The sequence below is a fragment of the Somniosus microcephalus genome, chromosome 4, assembly GCF_052327205.1.
Source record: "Somniosus microcephalus isolate GS21.2 chromosome 4, FLI_Smic_1.0, whole genome shotgun sequence".
Lineage (NCBI taxonomy): Eukaryota > Metazoa > Chordata > Chondrichthyes > Squaliformes > Somniosidae > Somniosus > Somniosus microcephalus.
This window is the reverse complement of record NC_140990.1, coordinates 250,324,083-250,349,838: the sequence shown is the minus strand read 5'-3', so window position 1 is coordinate 250,349,838 and position 25,756 is coordinate 250,324,083. Positions and strand designations below refer to the sequence as shown.

The following is a 25,756-nucleotide window of genomic DNA, read 5'->3' as shown; positions in this document are numbered from 1 at the left end:
CCCTCTGATTGTTTCTCCAAAATAACACTGCATATGAATTTTACCTCAGTAAAGGTTTTGAAATTTGTCCTCTAGTTTTTCTTCAAATAATTTTGAAATATTTGAGCAGAAGCTGTTGGAAGCTAAGGGAAAAATATTCCTCAGTACAACTGATTGACTGGTACAGGTGCATCTTGGGAAATAAGGTATAGTGCACATGCTCAGACTATCAATTTAAATTCAACGCTCAGCTGTGGGCAAAAATATAACCTCCAAGCTTAGGCTTTTGGGAGAGGCTGAGTCCTTCAAGTAAAAACTTCAATGAAGGTACTAAAAGACACAAAAGATAAGTCAATGTATGAAATGAATCATGTTTTTGTGAAATATGCTTTATAGATTGATGTATTCCATCTCCTCAAAAAACAAAATCTAAATGCCCATAGTAAATCTGCATATAGTATTACATCATGTTTTCTGAATCACCCAGTACAGGCAGTGTAGTGATGCAAAAAATCTGAACCCTGATGCTTCAGTTTAACTGTGAAAATGTGATATAAAATGTGAAACATATCAAAGAACAAATGCAATATCTTTACCTCTTTCAGTTTAACAGCAAGTTGTGAATCCACGTCTGATGGTAAATATGTATCTTCATTTTCAGGTAGTTCAGAAAATTCAACTGTCCCTCCAGCTCCAGCTTCATTTGAAGTCATTATTTCATCGTCAGGAAATTCTCCAGACTTAAAAAATCAAAGAGATAAACAGGCAAGATGCCAAACAAGTTCACATGACTACTTCTCTTCAGGTATTTGTATTTTGTCATGTTTAAGTGTTATCTTTTCCACAAAAAGTACTCTTTTGTCTACCTCCCCCACCTTCCTTAAAATATTTAACACCAAGTGTACATGTATTAGCTTTTTGCATGTTATTACTTTCAATGACAATATTCCATTAACCTGAACATGCCAAAGATCCAAGTAAGCACAGTTAACTGTTTGCACTGGGATTTCAACTTGGCTAAAATCCTCAAAACGTTAAATGAACAGAAGCAGAGATCAAACTCATTATCACATGCATACCACTGAGAAGATGAATCATCTTACCTGTTCATTATCACTTGTACTATACCGAGTACAGTGCTGTTCCAAAAGTGCCTCCTGGCATCTTTCCTGTTCTAACGTTTCACTGATAAGCCGAGCAACCTCACTCTGTTGTCCAGGTTTTTCTCGACCAATACGGAATCTATATAAAACATTTTCACAGTTCTTTGTTTATATCTTTGATTTTCACATATTTCATAACACATTTGCTTTTCTCCTCTATGATACATTAATAAATTTTTATACACACACCAATATTCTGCCACTCTGTGGTACAGAACATTGGTACTTATTGCAGCACTGCACTGCCCTCAGTATGTCCATTTTTGAAAGAAACGCAGTGCCTAGTGAAAGGAAGTTGCAAATTAGATTCTTTATTGTTTAGGTCTTATTTATGGACACATAGCATTTTATGAGAAGTCACTTATGAAGTTTGGTTAAAATAAGATAAAAACTCGAAGAATTTGTTATGACTGCTGTTTATAGTGGGAGAAAATGAAGGCAATAATATAGCAAAGGGGTAATCTAATAAATATAGTAAAGGAAGATTAAGTGGTACTGGTATGAAAATACTGAGTGACATCCACTCTCCAATTTTTATCCAGGTACTTGCATCGTACTGATAATGAAAAGGAATCAGTTATGCACGACCACCAGTGACATTGCTAATTTCCTTTATTATAACCACTTACCTAACTACGCCTTTAGTGTTCTTCAATACAGTAGCTGCAAAGATTTGTGTAACACCAACCAAACTAACACTGTCCACTTCAACTATCTGATCATTTACTTGGATTCTGCAAAAGAGCAAGAACATATATACTTATTATCTATGATACAATATATTTTAACTTGAATATGAATTTCAAGCAGCTCTAATATGAGTAAGCTATACTTACTGACACCTTGCCAGTATGATTGTACAAAATAAGGCAGATTTCCTCAGAGAAATATTTTAAGCAAAGTGTATAAAAGGAGGCTATTTTCACTTGTCATCTTTTGTAATAACTGATCTTGCAGCTTTAGTCACTCAGATTACATTGCTGTTTTGAAGTGCATCACACTTAAATCTGAGTCGCAACAAGAAAATCATAAAACATTTACAAATTATGAAAATGTCTAAAACAATGACAGAAGGTAGGAAATGACAACAACAGTGGCGTGGAAATTAAAGTGAATTCACTGAAAGGATCTGAAACTTTGGTGATTATTATAAATAAGAAGCAGCAATGAAAGATAATGGAATTCACTATACCAATATAGTACAGTGAAAACATTATAAATTTAGAACTCCTTTTCATGGGAATATTATTGAGATCTGAATCCCTTTCTTAGCTTTAATTTAACTTCTGTTGGAATGAGAAAAATATACATTACAATGGCAGATTTACAAGAGTTGAATGAGGGTGGACTGAATTCAACAATTGCTGCAATACTTTTTGTTCTTCCAAGTATCAGCATTTTAAAAGTAGTTGCCTCTTATACAAGGATACACAAGTTTATTAGTCTCATTTCAAAAAATGATCTGCAATTTTAAGATAAACGAGATCAGTTTATGAAAAAAGACAGCTGGACAGTGTAAATCAGTCAAAAGGTATAGGGGGAAAAAGTCAGTTGGTTTGCGCCTCCCATTAGTGCCTTAAGAGGGCGCTAACGGGGCGCAAAGCAACTAGCGCCCGTGCGTGGCGATGTTTGCGCCGCTCACGAAATTAACTAGACATTTTGCGGTGGCGCTAAACACAACCACCATGATCTCCTGCGCCGGCAGATCGTGACGTCAGTCGAGTATGCAACGTCCCGGACCGGATATTGAGTGGCGCCCCCTGCCTTACCGCCTGCTGTTAGCAACGACAGGTTAAGGGGAGCGCTTTGCAGTCAGGAAGGGACTGGGGGAGCGCTATTTAAAGGCGACTGCTTCCTGCCTTTTTTTGTTGGTGACATTTTTGCACCACGTATTCTGAGAGGGAGGGAGAGAGAGAGAGAGATTCAATGCTGTGTGAAGGAGTTTTGGGTACTGTGCAGCACTTTGCAGGTTCATTTTGATTTGCCCTTCCTTGTATTGATTTAGAAGAGACTGTGGGGGCTGCACTCTGAGCTCTTCCCCATGGCCTCTCCATTGTTCTTTCCAGCAGATTAGATGTACAGGTCTCTCCAGGCAGAGATTCAAGGCTGCAATGAGCCGGATGTGGATGGAGAGCAAGATCAACCCTCCCCTTTAAGAACTGGCCAGCGCCATTGTGTGTGTTCCATTGTTGACTGTCAACACATGAGCTTCGCCAGTGCTCAGAGGTAGCGCCTCGCTCCTCGACCTTTGCGCCTTAAGACAGGTCTGTAGCGCCTGATTTAGCGCTCCAATCACCTCCAGGAGCGATAAAAGCCAAGTTTGCAGTCGGAGGCGATAATTAGCGACAGGCACTAATCTTTGCGCCCGGGCGATAATTGCGCCCCAAATGGGGCGATACTGAATTTCTCCCCCATAACGTATTTGATCTAAAAATTGAACTTTTGTATCAATTGCAAAAAATGTACATGTTTTACTCTTAATTTCTTAATATTTTTTCACAGATGCTATAACATGAAGGTCATTGTGCTTTCATCAATCCAAATGTAGATACCCCAAAATGTAAAGGAGATAAATTGACTGGTTAACATCTTACCGTTTGTCTCTATACGCAGCTCCACCCTCAGTGATAGTCTTCACAAAAATCCCCAGCTTTTCAAGTCCTTGATCTGCTCCAACACCCATTCCAATAATGCTAATTCCAAGACCACCTTCACCTAAATTTCAGATGAATTTATAAACCGTGTTCATTTGCTGTAAATCAATGACAATATGCATTCATATACAGTAGCATCTTTAAAGTAGTAAAATATCCTAATTTGCTTCAAAAAGGTGGTGGTGGGCGAGTGGGTGGGAGTCAGATACTGTATCAAGTAGTAGTTCGGCGGGGGGGGGGGGGAAAGAGAGGGGGAGGGAGCGTTAGGTAATGTGGCTTAAGCACCTACTCAAATGATGACTATCAAAGAAATATATTTTGAGGAGAATTCTGAGGATGGGGAGAGATGTAGGAAGGCAGATGGGTTAGAAAGTCAATTCTAGAGTGAAGGAGCTTGATAGCTGAAAGCTGTGACACCAATGTCTAAAGCGATGAAGCAAGATCGAGTCTTGTGGCACACAGATTTTGGGTTAGATAAGGAAATGGTTGTATCATGTAGGGAGAAAATTAATAGCAGAAGCACTGCGTTTTATTTTTTTTTAATTTGATTATAGTGCTGAGCCTTAAAAATAATATTTGGTTGAAGATTCGGAACATTTAGGATAGGTCTGGCCACATAACAGCTAGTTAAACCTAACTTACTACGGAAAAGCAGTGTGCAACAACAGGTTGGTATTTTACACATATTTCTTTCCTCCTCGGGAATTACTTACAGAAAATAATAATACAAATACAGAATGTTAATTCCCTATCAAAAATGTAGCCATCCTCATTCTTTGAATAGAGCTCAACCTACACATTCAAATAGATCTTCATGTCACCTAACAGAACACCACCAAAACTTTTGTGCGAGTGACCCAGGTTGCTTTCTCCCCATTATACAGTGGCACATTGTATAAGAATGTGGAGGAGAAAAAAAGATATTATACTTTCACTTTAGATAGATAATACACAATTAAAAGGTATTGGAAAGGATTTAAATATCTTTCCAATTGCAACTATTGATTGGCATGTTAGATTACATATTTTCATTATCGGTTAAATATTTTCTAAACAAAGATACGTTTCTTTTAAATAATAAAAAACTTGAAACTTGATTCAGATGCAGAAAAGCTTCAACCAACAAAGCAGCTACTTAAAAAAAAAACCTACCCTTCTCAATTTCAACAGGAAAAACATCCATTTTTTCCACCCTCTTCTCCAACTCGTATTCTGCTGATGCTGCCACAGGGTCAACTTCCTCATTACGCCTATCATAGTCATCATTTGAGTAGGTGCTATAAACCTGAAAAAGATAACGTACAGTGAAATTGAAAGTGTGTTCCACAGGGTCATTTCATATCAAGTCAACTAATGTGAGATCCCCTCCAATGTTTTCATACTGTGGGACTCAAGGCGGATAAATCACCTGGACCTGATGGCTTACATCCTAGGGTCTTGAGGGAAGTGGCGGTAGGGATTGTGGATGCATTGGTAATAATTTTCCAAAACTCCCTGGACTCGGCAAAGGTCCCGGCAGACTGGAAAACTGCTAATGTAACACCCTTATTTAAAAAGGGCAGTAGACAGAAGGCTGGAAACTATAGCCTAACATCTGCTGTGATTTCCAGCCAAAAAAAATGTTTTTTGTCTGTTTTTTTGTTTTTCATACAGACCCCAGCATCTGCAATATTTGACCCCTTGTGACCCCACCTCATTGTTCTTTGATGTAATGTTTCCCTGACTGACCTGTTTGGACACCATTCACACCTTTGACTGCTGTGATTATCTCTCTGCCGAGGTGCGATAAATGGCAGTTGGAAAGGTTACCTGTAAACATCTGACATGATTCTCTGACTATATAAGCTGTGTCTTTATGCATTTCTCCACTTCACCTGAAGAAGGAGCAGCGCTCCAAAAGCTTGTGATTTCAAATAAAGCTGTTGGACTATAACCTGGTGTTGTGTGATTTCTTACATTTGTCCACCCCAGTCCAGCTCCGGCATCTCCACACCATCATTATTAAGGAGACAGTAACAGGACATTTGGATAATCATAATTTAATAGGACAAAGTCAGCATGGTTTTATGAAGGGGAAGTCATGTTTGACAAATTTGCTGGAGTTCTTTGAGGAAGTAACATATAGGGTGGATAAAGGGGAACCAGTGGACGTAGTGTATTTAGACTTCCAAAAGGCATTTGACAAGGTGCCACACAAAAGATTATTGCTTAAGATAAAAAATCACGGGACTGGGCGTAATATTCTGGCATGGATAGAGGATTGGCTATCTAACAGAAGGCAGAGAGTTGGGATAAATGGTTCATTCTCAGACTGACAATCAGTAACTAGTGGTGTTCCGCAGGGGTCAGTGCTGGGTCCCCAACTCTTTACAATCTATATTAACGATTTGGAGGAGGGGAACGAGTGTAACATATCAAAGTTTGCAGATGATACTAAGATGGGAGGGAAAGTAGTGAGTGAGGAGGACATAAAAAACCTGCAAGGGGACATTGACAGGCTAAGTAAGTGGGCAGAGATTTGGCAGATAGAATACAATACTGGAAAGTGTGAGGTTATGCACTTTGGCAGGAAAAATCGTAGAGCAAGTTATTATCTTAATGGCAAGAAACTGGAAAGTACTGAAGTACAAAGGGATCTGGGGGTCCTGGTGCACGAAACTCAAAAGGTTAGTATGCAGGTGCAGCAAGTGATTAAGAAGGCCAATGGAATGTTGGCTTTCATTGCTAGGGGGATAGAATATAAAAATAGGGAGGTATTGCTTCAGTTGTACAAGGTATTGGCGAGACCGCACCTGGAATACTGCGTACAGTTTTGGTGTCCATACTTAAGGACATACTTGCTCTCGAGTCAGTACAAAGAAGGTTCACTCGGTTAATCCCGGGGATGAGGGGATGGACATATGAGAAGAGGTTGAGTAGATTGGGACTCTACTCATTGGAGTTCAGAAGAATGAGAGGCGATCTTATTGAAACATATAAGATTGTGAAGGGGTTGGATCGGGTGGATGCGGGGAAGATGTTCCCGATGATGGGTGAAACTAGAACTAGGGGGCATAGTCTTAGAATAAGGGGCTGCTCTTTCAAAACTGAGATGAGGAGGAACTACTTCATTCAGAGGGTGGTAGGTCCATGGAATATGCTGCCCCAAAAAGCTGTAGAAGCTACATCATTACATAAATTTAAAACAGAAATAGACAGTTTCCTAGAAGTAAAGGGAATTAAGGGTTACGGGGAGCGGGCAGAAATTTGGACAGGAGTCTAGGTTCGGATCGGTCATGGCCCTGTGGGTAGCAGAGCGGGTCCAGGGGCCGTGTAGCCTGATCCTGCTCTTATTTCGTGTGTCTAATTCTGTTAGATTCAGGAGATGGTTCTGTGATAGTGGATTGGCGGTTAGGATCAGATCAGCCATGATCTTATTGAATGGCGAAGCAGGCTCGAGGGGCCGATTGGCCTACTCCTGCTCCTATTTCTTATGTTCTTATGTACTGTAATTATGCTAAGCAGCTTTACAATTACCAGGATAATGCTGCTGACCAAAAATGTTTTGATACTACCCCGTAAGCAATTGCTTTCTTTATATCTTCCAATGTTTTCATGTAGGTATACAGTGCAACATGACACCTAAAATTATTTTCTACTTGCCTGTTTATCTGTCTTTATATGAACTGCTCAAGGACTCGCATACATAATTTAGACTGACACTCCATTGTCAGTAGTGCAGTCTGTTAAACCAAGGCCCCATCTGCCTATTCTGGTGGATGTAAAAGATTCCATGGCACTATACAAAGAAGAGCAAGGAGGTCTCCCGGTTTCCTGGCCAACATTCTTCAAGTGACACTGACAAAGAGACACTAACTGGTCATTCACCTCATTTGCTGTTTGTGGGACTATTCTGTGTGCAATTTGGTTGCTGTGTTTGCCTATGCAACAGTGACTGCACTTCAAAAGTAATTTACTGGTTATGAAGCACTTTGGGATACCCTGACAATGGGATATGGTGTTATATAAATGCAAGCTCATTCTTTTCTTCCAACTTATCTTTATCTACATAATAAGTCTATATAGTTCAGCAAGTTGAAAGTTTGGCACTGGCAAGCCCATTGGGGCCTAGCATCATTATGAAATAGTGAAGATGCATCCCTATTCTGGACTTAATTACAACTTTTTCTGCCCTCCGATAGATTTAGCTTTTTCAGTCTCTATTCATAGCTCAACAACCTAAAACCTGGAATAATCTTTTTCAGGTTCTGTTGAAGGGTCATAGACCTGAAACGTTAACCCTACCTTCCTCTCTCCACAGATGCTGCCAGACCTGCTTAGTGTTTCCAGTCTTTTCTGTTATTATTTCTGAAATCATCTTTGTTGTCCTTCACTAAGTTTTTATACTGCCAAAATATACATCTTCTCCTTAATACAATAACCACAATTGTATACAATATTACATGTGATCTTATTAATCCTTTAGTGTTAATGGCATTTTCTTGGATTTGCCTTCTATGAAGCTACTTATTCAATCTAGCGTTTCTTTCCCATTACAACTGTTACAGCATATACAGGAAACTTCGCGATATCCGGCACCGATGGGACCGAGCTGCTGCCGATCTATCAAAACTTCCGGATAGACCAGCGCTAATGTTGAAGGATACGGAGGTTTTCATCTCCGTATCTGACAACAAACACTGTTGCTTAGCAACAGCTTGTAAACACTCAGCCCGTACCTTGGCAGCGTCTCTGAAGCTGTTGCTAAGCTACAGAGACGCTTTCCAGAGCCGCTTTCCAGAGCCTGACTGTTAAAAAAGTGCTAGGAGAAGAAAAAAAACCTAACCAAAACGGCTGCTGATTTCTGCCGTTAGATCGAGGTTTCCTGACATACAACCTCCGGATAAACTAAAGTTTCCTGTACTGTGAGATTTTCAATGCTTAGTCAACCACTACAGCTAGATTTTTACTCGATTTACCTTATCAAATGATATACGTTTCATGTTGTAACCATGTTTTTGATATTTTTTGATACCAAATATCAAACGCCATTTGTAATTTATCAGGCTGATTGTCGAATTTTGTAGATCTCTATTTTATTCCTTTTCCTCAAACATTCAGTTTTCCCACACAACTTGAACATTCTATACAAAGAAGCGTCTGAAGCTAACCCGTAGAACAATAGAAGCTTACAGCACAGGAGGTGGTCATTTTGGCCCATTATGTCTGCGCTCCATCGTCCTATTCAATAGATATCCTACCTAGTTGCCTTGAGCAGGCTCCCCTTCTTAACTCACTTTTGCCTTTTTACAGTTCAACACCCCTATCTTTGACTCTTCATTATCCTTGTCTAATTTCACATTGAACTTAACTACGTTGTGGTTATTAATTCCCAATTGTTCTCAGATTCTCATCAGTTGTTTTTTTTTAAAATTTGTTTATGGGATGTGGGCGTCGCTGGCAAGGCCAGCATTTATTGCCCATTCCCAATTGCCCTGGAGAAGGTGGGCCGCCTTCTTGAACCGCTGCAGTCCGTGTGGTGCAGGTACTCCCACAGTGTTGTTAGATAGGGAGTTCCAGGATTTTGACCCAGCGACGATGAAGGATCGGCGATATACTTTTAAGTCAGGACGGTGTGTGACTTGGAGGGGAACTTGGTTGGTGTTCCCATGCGCCTGCTGCCCTTGTCCTTCTAGGTGGAAGAAGTTGCGGGTTTGGGAGGTGCTGCTGAAGAAGCCTTGGCAAGTTGCTGCAGTGCATCTTGTAGATGGTACTCACTGCAGCCACGGTACGCCAGTGGTGGAGGGAGTGAATGTTTAAGGTGATGGATGGGGTGCCAATCAAGCGGGTTGCTTTGTCCTGGATGGTGTTGAGCTTCTTGAGTGTTGTTGGAGCTGCACTCATCCAGGCGAGTGGAGAGTATTCCATCACACTCCTTACTTGTGCCTTGTAGATGGTGGAAAGGCTTTGGGTAGTCAGGAGGTGAGACACTCACCACAGAATACCTAGCCTCTGACCTGCTCTTGTTGCCACAGTATTTATGTGGCTGATCCAGTTAAGTTTCTGGTCAATGGTGACCCCCAGGATGTTGATGGTGGGGGATTCGGCGATGGTAAGGCCTTTGAATGTCAAGGGGAGGTGATTAGACTCTCTGGAGACAGTCATTGCCTGGCACTGCTGTGGCGCGAATGTTACCTGCCACTTATCAGCCCAAGCCTGAACACCATCCAAGTCTTGTTGCATGCAGGCATGGACTGCTTCATTATCTGAGGAGTTGTGAATGGCACTAAACACTGTGCCGTCATCAGCGAACATCCCCATTTCTGACCTTATGTTCGAAGGAAGGTCATTGATGAAGCAGCTGAAGATGGTTGGGCCTAGGACACTGCCCTGAGGAACTCCTGCAGTGATGTCCTGGGGCTGTGATGATTGACCTTCAACCACCATAACCATCTTCCTTTGTGCTAGGTATGACTCCAGCCAGTGGAGCGTTCTCCCCGATTCCCATTGACTTCAGTTTTACTAGGGCTCCTTGATGCCACACAGTCAAATGCTGCCTTGATGTCAAGGGCAGTCACTCTCGCCTCACCTCTGGAATTCAGCTCCTTTGTCCATGTTTGGACCAGAGCTGTAATGAGGTCGGGAGCCGAGTTGTTTGCCCCACTTCATTGCTCTAGAACTAAATCAAGCCATGCGTCTTTCATCATTTGACTAGAAACATACCGATCAGCAAGCAGTCCTGGGTGCATTCTAAAAATTGTTCCCTATCTTTCTCACTTGTATTACCTTTATCCCAGTCTATTTTAGGACAGTTAACAGCACTCGATATTATTGCCCTGTTGTTCTTCTATATCTCCGTGAACTGTCTACAAATTGTTTCCTCTATCTCCACTGCTTGGTGGCCTGAAATTCACACTGCAATTGCACCATCGTCCTTCCTATTCCTGAATTCTATCTATATGGATTTTGCTTGAACACAATCTCCTAGAGCATCCTTACATTCTAGCACTGCCATCCAGACACTTTTCCCCCTCTCTATTTTCCTGAAAATGTTATAATCCTCAAGATAGTAAAATGGTCACACTCATGCAAAAAGAATTACAGCCATTGATTATTACCCACTGCCTTCTAAAAATTGGAAGATTTGTAATTTTTTTGTATATACACACACATGTATAGAATTTTTATTTATTCACAATTTTTATTTTAAAAATCCACACATTATAATCACCTATCAATTCTGTTGAATCCTCAAAGAATTCCAATAAGTTTGTTAAGCAGGACCCTGAATACTTAAAATGTATTCTGATAGCTCTTTTATAATATCCCCTGCCTTCATACTATAATTAATCAAAACAGCCCTACAATTACTGAAATATTAATAATGTTATAGTCTTCAGATACTAAACCCTATAAGTAATTGTTTTTCTTATAATGCTCTCCAGTGTTTTCATACAATTCTGATTTCAGCAAATTAGGATCACAGCTATGAACCTACATGCGTCCACTCTGTGGTGATGTGCTCTCGTGCTACAAGTAACTATGTTATTGTGCCTAGCCGCAATGCAGATGTTCAACGTAAATGTGGTGATGAGAAGCAACATTACCGTTAGGGTTAAGGTGCTCTGGATTATACATTTGAACCTTTTGACCATGAACAATTTCTAAATATAATTAAAGTAGAAAAGCAATGGAAAGCACACTACAGAGTGAGCTGGCAATGGAGCAAGAACGGTACTTCTAGAGCGGGAGTTTGGCTGGAATGAGCAGGGGGGAAAGGAGGAACAGAGTAATTTAATTGAAATGCAAGTACATAAAGAATAAAAACTTAAAACATAACTATAGCTTAATTAAGATTTATTGTCAAAAGGCATTGCAAGAAGGGACATTGATGTACCGTTCATGCAGGATGGAAAGTTTTGAATTGCAGACATTAACCCAGACAAACACATCTGTAGGAAGTGTCTCCAACTGAAATTACCCGAGTTCAAGATTGCAAATGCGAAGTTTGAGAAAGTCTGAAACATCAGGAAAAAGTGAGAGGCTTTAGAGTTTCAGTGGGTAATCACCCCACCGTACCCACCGAGATAGGGAGCCGGCAGCGGTCGAGGAAGCAGTGGCGACTATCCATAGGTCAGGGAAAGCAACAGGTTAGAGCAGAAATACCTAGAGCAAATTATCCTCTCCAAGTTTAAAACACTGTATTTCTGTGGAGACAATAAGGATCTGCCAGGACAATCAAATGGATTACAATGGCACCAAAAACATAAGGGCCCAGATTTTGCAGTAGAAATAATGGGGAGGGTATCAGCATTCACCATTATTAAAGGAGTACATCAGACAGCATATCCGCAAATGCACAGTTAAACACGGAAATCAGGAAGTTGCTGTCCAAGTTGCCCTGCTCCTCCAGAGGCTTCACTACACCGGTATCTCGCCGAGAGACTTGGTATTCAAATACATGGAAGGGCGTGAATTTGCAGTACTTACTTGATAGGTACCCACTAAACACGGCAGAAAAGGTTAGGGCTTGTCCATTCAAATATAAATGTATTTTTAATGGCGTAATTAACAGTAATTAAGTCTTAATTACTGCCAAACCACCTCTCTGGCACTGAAAAATTACTTTTACAAGTGTGCAGTTTCATTCCTTCAGATTTTAATTATTGTTGGAGATTTAAAAACATTTTTTTGACTTTTTCCTTCTGTCTCTTTTATCTCTTAATCCTATCTTTCTTTCCTCTCCTTATTTCACTTTTGGTACATGATTCTTCCTGGCTTAGGCTCTGCATGTCTCAGTAAGGATTCTTCAATCGAATTGGTTAAGGACACACACCATTGCTTTCCCTGTTCACACAGGTCCCAGATCCCCCTTAGAGTGAGCTCTCTAATAACTGCAAGTTCCAGTGCAAAAGCCCACACACAAAGTCTGTGGGCAAGTGTAAACGTAATGAATGGTTATTGCCATTCATTCATTGCTGACCGCAAAATCCGGACCAAGATGACTCGGAAAGGGGGGGGGGGGAGGAGATTAGCAATTCAGTTAGAAATACAGTCATAATAAGCACACGACAGTCAAGAGGTAAGGACATTATCTTTTGCAGTCCAGACAGAGTGTCCCAGATTCTTTGCTGCCTTCCAGATGTTAGGGTAAGGAACAATTTCCATTTATAGTGTGTCGGAATACAACCCATCACAGGCGCATAATCAAACAGAAAATTGACACTGAGCCATAGAAAGAGATATTAGATAGGGAGATTAAAAGGTTAATCAAAGATAAATTTTAAGAAAGTCATAAAGGAGGAGAGAGACGTGGAGAGGTTTAGGGAAGGGATTCCAGAGTTTAGGACCTAGATGGCAGAAGGCACGGCCCCCAATGGTGAGGTGAAGGGTGTGGGGGATGTGCAAGAGGCCAGAGTTGGAGGAATACAGAATACTCAAAGCATTGTAGGGCTGGAGGAGGTTACAGGTATAGGGGTTGGGAGGTCGTGGAGGGAAATTGAACACGAGGATGAGCGCTTTAAATTTGAGGCAGCGGTGGACTGGTAGCTAACGTAGGTCATTGACACGGGTGATGGGTGAATAGGACTTGGTGCTAGTTAGAAAAGGAGCAGAGTTTTGGATGAGCTTAAGTTGATGGAGGGTTGAAAATTGGAGGTCAACTAAGAGAGCACTGTAATATTTGAGTTTGGAACTAACAAAAGCATAGATGAGGGTTTCAACAGCAGAGAGACAGAGGGTGAGACTGTCAATATTAGTGGTGGAGGTAGGCGGTCTTGGTGCAGGAGAAGATATGGGATCAGAAGCTCAGCTCAGGGTCAAATAAAGCACCGAGGTTATGAACAGTCTGATTCAGACTGAGACAGTGGCCAGGGAGAGGGATGGAATTGGTGGCGAGAGAATGGAGTTTATGGCAAGGGCAGAAGTCAATGGCTGTGGTGTTCCCAATATTTAATTGGAGGAAATTGTGGCTCATCCAGAACTAAATGTCGGACAAGCAGGCCGACACCACAAAGGCAGTGGAGGGGTTGAGAGAGGTAGTGGTGGGACAGAGCTGGGTTGCATCAGTGTACATGTGGAACCTGATGTCGGTCTTTGGTGGATGTCGCAGAAGGGCAGCATGTAAATGAGTAATAGGAGGAGGCCAAGGACACATCTTTGGGGGACTCTAGAAGTAACAGTGTGGAAAGAAACATTACGGAAAGGATGGAAAAATGTTACAGAAGAGGGAGAGGGGGGAGCTGCTCATCATGGCCTAGGTGTGAGCTATCGATATAGGAAAGGAAGAGCCTAAAGTTCTGCAAAAGGAGTTTGAGCGATTAGGAAGCAGGATTAGGCACAGGACTTCAAGTATTGTAATCTCCAGATTACTCCCTCAACCACGTGGTACAGTAGGGATGATTAGTGTGCTCAGCACATGGCTAAAGGGGTGGCGTCAAGAAGAGAGTTACCGTTTTATGGGGCATTCACACCAGTTCTGGCGAATGTGGGAGCTATTCTGCAAGGACGGTCTGAACAGGAAGGAAGCTAATGTACTTGGAAGACAAATAAATAAGGAAATGAAAAGTAATTTAAATTAGGAAGGAAGCAAGCAGGGAAAATAAAAGCCATTAGAAAGAGCAAGTAGAAATAGATATGGTTAATATACAAAAAGAATTTAGCAAAAGGAAAGCATGCAGAGGAATAGAGAGTAGAAGAGGTAAATCAAATCGATCAGTTATAAGGAAAAGACTGGAATAAACCAAAACCAACTTGAACAAAAAAAGGAAAAGGAGTAGCATTAAATACAAACAAAAAAAGATAAAATGCAAATGCATGCACTGCAATGCTCACAGCATAAACCTGGGAATTAGAAGAAATCATGTTACAGGAAGATACAGAATTAATAGCACCAACAGGAACTTGGCTAAAAACTGGGCAGGAGTGGAAAATAAACAAGTCAGTCAGGTTATAATATTTTTAGGATGGACGGAATAGGTAAAAAAAGGAGTGGCAATACTTCTGAAGGAGGGAGTACATGCTACAGAGGACTGGTATACACAAAAAAAAGGTTTAGAGTCAATGGGCCAGAATTTATTGTAGTCAGCGAACGAACGGCCCTTGCCTGTTTAAATTCCATGAGCTTTTGCACGGCAAGTTGTTGCAAGTGGAAGATCAAAATGGTGTGGCACTTTCTAGAGGGCATCTGAGACCTGTGTGAACAGGCAAGCAACTGTGCATCTCCTTAACCAATCAGACTGAACTATTTTTAATATACAGCGAAGAGTCTGAACGAGGGAGTGCAAGTTAGAGTCGTGAATTTAATGTCAAGTCAGGTACAGAACGCAAAATAAAGAGGGTAAGAAAGATTGGAGAGAGAGAGCGATAAAAGAGACAGAAAGAGTTAAAAAAAAAGTAATGAACATTTTTATTAAAAAAAAATCTCCAACAACAATTAAAGCTGAAAAAATGAGACTCCACACTTGTAAAACTTAATTTTCATTCCCAGAAAGGTTATTTGGCAGTAATTAAGACTTATTGCACCGTTAAAAAGGGTACTTAGATTGAATGGACAACCCCCAACTCCTGTGGCAAGTTTAATTCATATCGATCATGCAAGTACAGGAACTTCATGCCATTCAATGCATTTCAACGGTGAGTCAGACAGCGAGATGTCTTTTTCAGGAAGCTAACAGCACAGCGGCGTATCTCAGACAGCAACTTCTGTATTTTCGCATTTAGTCACGCATCTGCTCTCGCCTGAAGTTGCTGTACGATTTGTGTATAAATAACAGTGAGCGCCATTAGCCTCACCGTTACTTTGACAGTAAATTCTGGCCCCATATGGTTAAAGATCAGAAGAAAAAAAGGGATTGTTACATTATTGGAATTGTTCTACAGACCTCTAATTGTTGGAGGAAAGTGGAAAAGGTAACCTGCAGTCGTATCAGTGAGATGAATAGGAACAATTATTCTTCTAGGAGATCTTAATTACTCACTCACTGATTGGAACAGGGAGGGAATAAACAGAGAAAAAGGGAATGGAATTCCTAAAATGTATGCCGAACTCCTTCCTCACACAGTATGTTCATATGCCTGCAAGTGGAGGGGTGTTAGCAGTAATGAAATAGATCAGGTCGATCAATGAAATGTGGATGAGCACTTCAGCAGTACAGACCATAATATGGTATGCTTGGTGGTTAAAATAACAAGGGAAAATGTTAGTACAAAGAAATGGACGCCAAACTGGAATGAGGCTGATTTTAGAAAGATTGAGAGTGAGCAAGCTGAGGTGAATTGGAAAGATAAATTGGCATACTGGACTGCAGATCAACAATGGAATGCTTTTAAAAGAGGAGATTGCAAAGATTCACAATAAAGTGGTTAGAAGTGGGTTCCATTCTGGGTCTCCTTCTGTTTACTATGTACAGCACTAATTTGGATATAGGGCATGGGGAAGTGGCGTCCAAATTTGCAGACAACCCTAAAATAGAAGACACAGTTAATAATTATTAGGACCAAAGGAAGCTGCAAGGAGATTGGCAAAAATGTCAAAATGGGCAAAAAAGGGGCAGATGGAAGTCAATGTGAAGAAATGTGAGGCAGTACATTTTGGTAAAAAAATAATTTTACTTTGAATGGGGGACAGCTGAGTGATATGAAAGAGCAGAGGGATTTGGGGGTTCAGATTCAGAAGATGTTGCCACATTGATCAGTATGTTTCCTGCCCAACGAGGAAGGAGGCATTGCTGGATCTAGTCCTGGGGAATGAAGATCTAGTACAGAATCTCACAGTCGAGGAGCACCTTGGGAATAATGATCATAGTATTGTAAGGTTTAGATTAGTTAAGGAGAAGGCCAAGGAGCAATCTAGAATAAAAATATTTAACTGGAGGGCTAATTTCAGCAAATTAAGGGGGGATCTGGCCTGGGTAAATTCGAGTCAAAGACTGGCAGGCAGAAATGTAATGGAGCAATGGGCAGCCTTTTAAAAGGAGATGTTCCAGGTACAATCCCCACAAGGGGAAAAAAGGGAGGACAACCAAAGCCAGAGCTCCCTGGATGACGAAGGAGTTGGAGAGTGGGATGAAGAAAAAGGAGGTGTATGACAAATGTCAACTTGATAATACAAGGGATAATCAGGATGAATATAAAAAGTACAAAGGAAAAGTGAAAAAAGGGGGCAAAGAGACATTACAAGAATAGATAGGTGGCTAACAAAGGGGAATCCAAAGGTCTTCTATTAGGTACAGTAACAGTGAAAGGGTTGTCAAGAGAGGTGCGGCCAATTGGGGACCTAAATAGAGATCTATTGGTGGAGGCAGAAGGCATGGCTGAGGTACTATATCAGTACTTTGCATCGGTGTTTACCAAGGAAGAGGACTTTGCCAAAGCTACGGTAAACGAGGAGGTTGCCGAGATACTGGATGAGATAAAAATAGATAGAGGTACTAGGAAGGTTGGCCGTACTTAAAATAGATAAGTCATGTGGTCCGGATAGGATGCATGCTAGATTGCAGAAGGGTAGAAATTGCAGAGGTGCTGGCTACAATCTTCCAATCCTCCTTAGATACAGGGGTGGTGCCAAAGGACTGAAGGATTGCAAATGTTATACCCTTGCTCAAAAAATGAGGATAAACCTGGCAATTACAGGCCAGTCAGTTTAACATCAGTGGCGAGGAAGATTTTAGAAACAATTTTTGGGGTATGGTAGCATAGTGGTTATGTTACTGGACTAGTAATCCAGAGGCATGGACTAATGAACCAAAGATACGAGTTCAAATCCCACCACAGCAGCTGGGGAATTTAAATTCAGTTAATTAAATAAATCTGGAATACAAAGCTAGTATCAGTAATGGTTACCATGAAACTCCAGATTGTCGCAAAAACCCGTGTGGTTCACAAATGTCCTTTGCAAAAAAAATCTGCCATCCTTACCCGGTCTGGCCTATATGTGACTCTAGAGCCACAGCAATGTGGTTGACTCGTAACTGCCCTCTGAAATGGCCTAGCAGCCACTCAGTTGTAACAAACCACTACGAAAAACAATAATGGCCCGTTATTTTCCGATCGGAGGCTTCCTGCGTGCGGAGGCCTCCGATCTGGAAAAAATCTACGCCCTTACCCGAGGGCTCCGGAGGTCTGGACATTTCCACTCCTGGGCCTCTGCTCTACGAAATGCGCAGGGCCCACATATCCCAGGGGCGCAGGCAGTTCGCAAGCATCCCTGGGATCACGTGGGCCATGGGGAACCAATGGAAGAAGGGAATCCCCCTTCATACTTTTGACAGCTTAGACCTGTCAAAAGTATGAATGGGGATCACTCAAAAAAAACTAAATTTTAAAAAATCACATTTTTAAAATTAGTTAAAATTACATTAAATATTTTAAACAAAAACAGTTTTTTATGGGGCTAAAAATAAACTTACCTTTTTAAAAAAAAGTATTTTAAAATTATAAATGAGTGAAAAAAAGTTATTTTTTTTACTTTTTTAAACTCTTATGCTGATAAACCAGGCGTAAGATTTTTAAGGGATTTTAGCGGGCGGAGGTTCTGCAGAAAGCGGAACACTCCATTCGCAGAGGCCCTTCTCTTGTGCAGGCGTGCGATCTGTCAAGAGGCTTGATAGATCGGAAGTGCCGGTTTTCAGCGTTCGCATGCCTGAAACCTGCACTTGCGAGGTCCCTACGGGTGTGTACACAGCTCGTACACACCCATAGGGATCGGAAAATACGGGCCATTAAGAATAAACCGAACAGACCACCCGGCATCGACCTGGGAATCGGATTTTGATACGACAAAGGCACGCCTAATCCAACTCGACCCTGCAAAGTCCTTCTCACCAACATTTGGTGACTTGTGCCAAAATTGGGACAGCTGTCCCACAAACTAGTCAAGCAACAACCTGACATAGTCATACTCACAGCATCTTACCTTTCAACCAACATCCCAGACACCTCCATCACCATCTCTGGGTATGTCCTGTTCCACAGGCAGGTCAGACCCACCAGAGGTGGCGGCACAGTGGTATACAGTCGGGCAGGAGTGGCCCTGGGAGTCCTCAACATTGAGTCCGGACCCCATGGGGCTGCTAAGTGGCAAGTAACATTTGCACCACACAAGTGCTGGGCAATGACCATCTCCAAAAAGAGAAAATCTAACCACCTCCCCTTGGCATTCAATGGCATTACCATCGTCGAATCCCCCACCATCAACATCTTGGGGGGGGGGGGGGGGGGGGTTCACCATTGACCAGAAACTTAATTGGACCAGCCACATAAATACTGTGGCAACAAGAGCAGGTCAGTGGCTGGGTATTCTGCGGCGAGTGTCTCACCTCCTGACTCTCCAAAGCCTTTCCACCATCTACAAGGCACAAGTCAGGAGTGCGATGGAATACTCTCCACTTGCCTGGATGAGTACAGCTCCAACAACATTCAAGAAACTCAACACCATCAAGGACAAAGCAGCCCGCTTGATCGGTACCCCATCCACCACCTTAAACATTCACCCCCTCCACCACCAGCGCATCGTGTCTGCAGTGTGTACTATCTACAAGATGCACTGCAGCAACTCACCAAGGCGTCTTCGGCAGCACCTCCCAAACCCACAACCTCTACCACCTAGAAGGATAAGGGCAGCAGGTGCATGGAACACCATGACCTCCAAGTTCCCCTCCAAGTCACACACCATTCCGACTTGGAAATATAACGCTGTTCCTTCATCGTCGCTGGGTGAGAATCATAGAACTCCCTACCTAACAGCACTGTGGGAGTACCTTCACAACACAGACTGCCGCGGTTCAAGAATTATGGGGTGAAAGGCGAGGACAAGGGGAACCCTATCGTGGTTCCGGGAGGGAGGTCCATCTCCGACTCTTCCCTTCCTCGACTTCTCCGTCTCCATCTCTGGGGATAGGTTATTGACCAACATTCACTACAAGCCCACCGACTCCCACAGCTACCTGGACTACACTTCCTCCCACCCCGCCTCCTGTAAGGACTCTATTCCATTCTCCCAGTTTCTCCGTCTCCACCCCATCTGCTCCAACGATGCCACCTTCCACACCAGTGCTTCTGGCATGTCTTCCTTTTTCCTCAACCGAGGATTCCCCTCTACCGTGGTTGACATGGCCCTCGACCATGTCCGTTCTATCTCCCACACTTCTGCCCTCGCCCCTGCCCCTCCCTCCCGGAACCACGATAGGGTTCCCCTTGTCCTCACCTTTCATCCCACCAGCCTCCACATTCAACGGATCATCCTCCGCCACCTCCAACGTGATCCCACCACCAAACGCATCTTCCCCTCCCCTTTCAGTATTCCGTAGGGCCCGCTCCCTCTGAGACACACTAGTCCACTCCTCTATCACCCCCAGCACCCCTTCCCCCAGCACCTACCCGTGCAAGCGCAGGAGATGCAACACCTGCCCTTATACCTCCCCCCTTCCCACTGTCCAGGGCCCCAAACACCACTGTATTCGCTGCTCACGATGTGGTCTCCTCTACATTGGGGAGACCAAATGCAGATTGGGTGACCGCTTTGTGGAACATCTCCGTTCAGTCCGTAAGGATGACCCCGAGCTTCCGGTCGCCTGTCATTTTAATTCACCACCCCATTCCCACTCAGACCTCACTGTACTCGGGCTCTTGCATTGTTCCACGGAAGCTCAGCGTAAGCTCGAGGAACAGCACCGCATCTTCCGATTAGGCACTTAACAGCCTTCCGGACTCAATATCGAGTTCAACAATTTCAGATCAGAACCTCGGCCCCCATTACATTTTTACTTATTTTTTATCCACTCCTTTGTTTTGGCCCTTTCCCCCCCCCCTTTTTTTCTCTCCCACACCTAATCTTGAGCCATCTTTTGTCTCCACTAGTCCTATCACCATCTCGTCTCGTTTTGAATACCTCTTAATGTGTCTTCACTTCTCTTCTGTTCTCTCCCAGCCTGGCCTCTTAATCTATTTCATTTCCTGTGCTTTTCCAGTCTTGACAAAGGGTTTGACCCGAAATGTTGACTCTATTTTCTCTCCACGGATGTTGCCTGGCCTGCTGAGTTTTTCCAGCATTTTCTGTTGTTATTTTGGATTTCCAGCATCTGCAGTATTTTACTATCGTAAGAGAGTTGTGATGAATGGCTGTTTTTCAAACTGGAAGGAGGTATGCAGTGGAGCTCCCCAAGGTTCAGTACTAGTACCACTGTTGTCTTTGATATATGTTAATGACTTGGACTTGGGGGTACATGGCACAATTTCAAAATCTGCAGATGACACAGAACTTGGAAGTGTAATAAACACTGAGGAAGATAATAATAGAATTCTAAGAGGACACAGACAGGCTGGTGGAATGGGAGGACACAAGGTAGATGAAATTCAACGCAGAAAAGTATGAGGTGTTGCATTTTGGTAGGAACAATGAGGAGACAATACATGCTAAATAGTACTACTTTAAAAGGGGTGCAAGAAGAGAGACCTAGGGTGCTGGTGCACAAATTGTTGAACTTGGCAGGACAGGTTAGCAAAGCAGTTAATCAAGCATATGGGACCATGGGCTTTATAAATAGAGGCAAAGAGTACTAAAGCCAGGAAGTTATGCTAAACCTATATAAAACACTAGTTCGGCCCCAACTGGAGTACTGTGTCTAATTCTGGGCACCACACTTTAGGAAGGATGTGAAGGCTTTGGGAGAGGGTCCAGAAGAAATTTTCTAGAATGGTTCCAGGGATGAGGGAATACAGTTATATGGATAGACTGAAGAAGCTGGGGTTGTTCTCCTTAGAGCAGAGAAGGCCAAGAGGAGATTTAAAAGAGGTGTTTAAAATTGTGAAAGGTTTAGATAGAGTAAATAAAGAGAAACTGTTTCCAATGGCTGAAGGGTCAATGACCAGAGGGCACAGATTTAAGCTGATTGGCAAATGTACCAGAGGCGACGTGAGGAAAAACTTTTTACGCCAACATGTGGTTAGGATTTGTAATGCACTGCATGATAGGATGGTGGATACAGATTCAATAGTAGCCTTCAAAAGGGAATTGGACAAATACTTGAAGAAAAAATTGCAAGGATATGGGGAAAGAGCGGGGGAGTGGGACTAACTGGATTGCTCTTCGAAAGAGCCGGCGCAGACGCGATGGGCCAAGTGGCCTCTTTCTGTGCTGTACTATTCTATGATTACTAATAAAGCATAAACATACATCACTTCAGTTCTTTCATTACCATGAAATCAACTACATATAGATAATACAATGTGTAGCCCCATTTATACTTGACTATCGATTCTCATTGTTGCAAAACTGCAGCTAGCCTCTCAAAATTGGTTATTTATAAACTGAACAATTATTTACCTGAACTGTGCTTTTCATATACAGTTAAAAACATGCACTCTTTCAACTTTGGGATACAAAGCAGGAAATTCACATCAGAATGGTTATTGTGAAAATTCTGCAGTTTACTATGGATATGGAAAATGAAGACGAAGAACACATTTTAATATCAATGACACATGAAATGAATCTGGCGAGCCCTGGAAGATTATATTCTTTTGGCAATTCTGATGCAAATTGATTGCAATAACTACCGGGTGTTCAACATGAATGATGTAGACATTTTTTTTTTTTTTTTTTGTAATTTAACCGAAAATGTTATACTTCATTTGATTAAAATATAGTAGTTTGACTGAATTTATGTAGTGTTCGTGTGTATGCCAAGATCTGTAACTTTCCTTCTTATTTAGGACAATTACTCTACCATCAAATGAAACAAGCCTGAGCAGAACATTAAGCTTATTGTAATAAACTGGCAGTTGCAGTATAATTAGTAACAATGCCAGACATGGTAATGGCAGTCATGTGATGTTCAGTTTTGACTGATATAAAAATCAAACAAAAATGAGAAGAATGGCATTTTCAAGTACAAAAATGTATAAAGCTCACAAAAATCTTCATTGAGGACTATCAATTAAAAAGTTAAATAAACTTTAACTGAGCTTTTGTGGGTTTTCAGCAGAACTATTGTTTTAAACACTCCACTGGTAACTGACCATTTCCGACAACTCTGCAAACTGTTTTCTTGGCTTACTTAAACAGTTGGTTAAGACAGTGAATAGCTGGGCCACACAAACCAGGAAGGCCCAAGGTTTGATTCCAGTCTTTGCTGAGTTAGCTGAACTCAGCCAGGGCAGTAGAGGCACTACCTTAGCACCTCTGGATTAAGGATGGTGAAATCTATTATTAAGGACGCGGTAACAGGGCACTTATAAAATAATACAGGAAACTCTCGATTTACCGGCACCTAAATAACCGGAAATCTCTGTTAGCCGGCAAAATTCAGGAGTAGGTTCAGGTAAGTTTTACTTCCTATTAGTGGCCGCTCCTGGATCTGTGGCTGTGTAGCCGGGTTCCTGCGCTTGTTGCTAAGCAACAGGGACGCTTGGTCTGTGGCCGGGGTTCCTGCACCTGTTGCTAAGCAACAGGGAAGCCTGGATTTGTTGCTGTGTACGGCACTCTCGTACCTTTTACTATACCTCTCTGTAATCGGACTTTTTGATAAACCGGCACCACGCCAGTCCCGGATAAAAAAGTGTTTCCTGTAATAGGGTTGGGCAGAGTCAACACGGATTTATGAAAGGGAAATTGTGTTTGATGAATCTGCGAGAGTTTTTTGAGGTTGTAACTAGCAGAATAGATAAGGGGGAACCAGTGGATGTGGTGTATTTGGATTTTCGGAAGGCATTTGTTATTGTGCCACATAAGAGGTTATTAAACAAAATTAGGCTCACGGGATTGGGGATAATATACTAGCATGGATTGAGAATTGGTTAATGGGCAGAAGAGAGAGAGAGTAGGAATAAATGGGTAATTTTCGGGTTGGTTCTAGACTCCCCAGCCAGGGGAAACATCCTCCCCGCATCTACCCAGTCAAGCACTATGTTTCAATGAGATCAGCTCTCATTCTTCTAGACTCCAGAGAATATAGGCCTAATCTACTCAATCTCTCCTCATAGGACAAACACCCCCAATCCCAGGAATCAGTCTGGTGAACCTTCGTTGCACTCCCTCTATGGCAAGTATATCCTTCCTTAGGTAAGGAGACCAAAAATGTACACAATACTCCAGGTGTGGTCTCACCAGGGCCCTATATAATTGCAGTAAGATATCTTTACTCTTATACTCAAATCCTCTTGTAATAAAGATCAATATACCATTTGCGTTCCTAATTGCTTGCTGTACCTGCATGTTAACTTTCAGTGATTCGTGTACAAGGACACCCAGGTCCCTCTGAACACCAACATTTCCCAATCTCTCACCATTTAAAAAATACTCTGCTTTTCTATTTTTCCTACCAAAGTGGATAACTTCACATTTCTCCCACATTATATTCCATTTACCATGTTCTTGCCCACTCACTTAGCCTGTCTATATCCCCTTGAAGCCGCTTTGCATCCTCCTCACAACTTACATTCCCACTTAGCTTTGTATCATCAGCAAACTTGGATGTATTACATTTGGTTCCCTCATCCAAATCATTGATATAGATTGTGAATAGCTGAGGCCCAAGGACTGATCCTTGCGGTACCCCACTAGTTACAGCCTGCCAACCCGAAGATGATCATGTTTATTAGCAGGAAAAATGTTCCAATACATATTTCAGTACAGGAAACAGAAATAAAAATTCTTAGAACCTCAAGGTTTTTATGAGATTGCAGGTCTATTTATAGAGGATCATTGAAACACACCAAATGAATCTGGGCAGTTAACTCACAAACACATCTTATTTATATCACACATTTAACGATTTTAGTCATTTCGTTTTTATTCTGTTACTAAGCCAACAATTACTTTACTTTGTGGGAACTTACCAACTATATAAGATTGCTGCATGATCTAAAATATAAACCATCTATAACATGATGTAATTATGAAGCAGCTGAGTGCAATGCCCCAACAGCTGGCTGATGTGCATATTACAGACCAGTAACGATTAGGGCTTTTATTTTGTAGTGCATTATCAAGCAGACCCTCAGCTGTGTGTAGTTTGTGTGATACTTATCACACTAGATGCAAATAATTCCTGGTTTTAGAAATAATTCAAAAACAAATTAGCAACCTACAATGCACATGTAGTTTAACATGCTCCACCTTACATTACCACAATATAATTCAGTATTTAAAAAATTGAGGATAACTATTATTTGTGTCTCTAAGTGTCTTTTTTTGCAGGTGCCCTTTTTTTTGGGAGTCTCCATTTATACAGGTTTCACTGTACTGAACTCACAAGTGATATTCCTCTGAAATAAAACTAAGTTTAGGGCAAAGTGATATTCCTCTGAAATAAAACTAAGTTTAGGGCAAAGTAGAGAGAGTTGGATGGAGGGGACAAAGTAGAGGAACAGAATGATGCAAGTGCACTATAATGTTGTCCTTTCACATTGTTGGAATGTTTGAATCAAACCTTCTGGAATGAAAGATTCATCTCCACGGTTCAGAAGTAAAACTAGTTGGGGAAGCTGCTAACAAAGTTCCTAGCAAATCTGTATAAAAGACTCCAAACTTAGCAATCTTACTTGGAGCTTGGTGATCCAGCTATTTCACCCCAAAATTATGAAAGGGATTGATAAACTTTTCAAAGTTTTCATGCTAATGAAAGATTCAAAAATTAAATTGGCATAATTTATAAATTTGTCTACTCCTGATAATTTGAAGTAATTTTTAGTACTAAAAAACCCCCCAAATAATCCACTAATTTGTAGCAAGTCATGTAAATAATACAGCAAAATGGAATTTAGAACTCAAAAGTATGAATTATCAGGAGAATTGAAATAAGCAACTTCAAGTTAAGAAAAAAGGATACAGTGCCATGTGGTGGGAAGGCAGAGGTCAACTAAAACGTAGTGCGTCAAATGGCCTTTTCCGGTTTCTAAATTACCTATATTGTGCTTTATTACAGCTTAATTCAAATCAAAAAGAGATGTACACTAGCACATTTTGTACATTAGCAATCACAT

The 25,756-nt window shown here is 41.6% G+C and overlaps 1 protein-coding gene across 2 annotated transcripts in view; it reads right to left on the bottom strand.

The window, feature by feature from the left end:
* The window catches only part of LOC147120366 (neurabin-1-like), a 98,064-nt gene that overhangs the window by 46,753 nt on the left and 25,555 nt on the right, over positions 1-25,756 (bottom strand). For both annotated transcript variants that reach the window (XM_085986193.1, XM_085986192.1), the window contains exons 3-7: positions 4,949-5,081; positions 3,737-3,857; positions 1,772-1,876; positions 1,083-1,221; positions 576-719 (exon numbers count right to left, since the gene is read on the bottom strand). In XM_085986193.1, the coding sequence (XP_085842319.1) occupies positions 576-719; positions 1,083-1,221; positions 1,772-1,876; positions 3,737-3,857; positions 4,949-5,081 (642 nt within the window). The remainder of the gene's footprint in view (positions 1-575; positions 720-1,082; positions 1,222-1,771; positions 1,877-3,736; positions 3,858-4,948; positions 5,082-25,756) is intronic.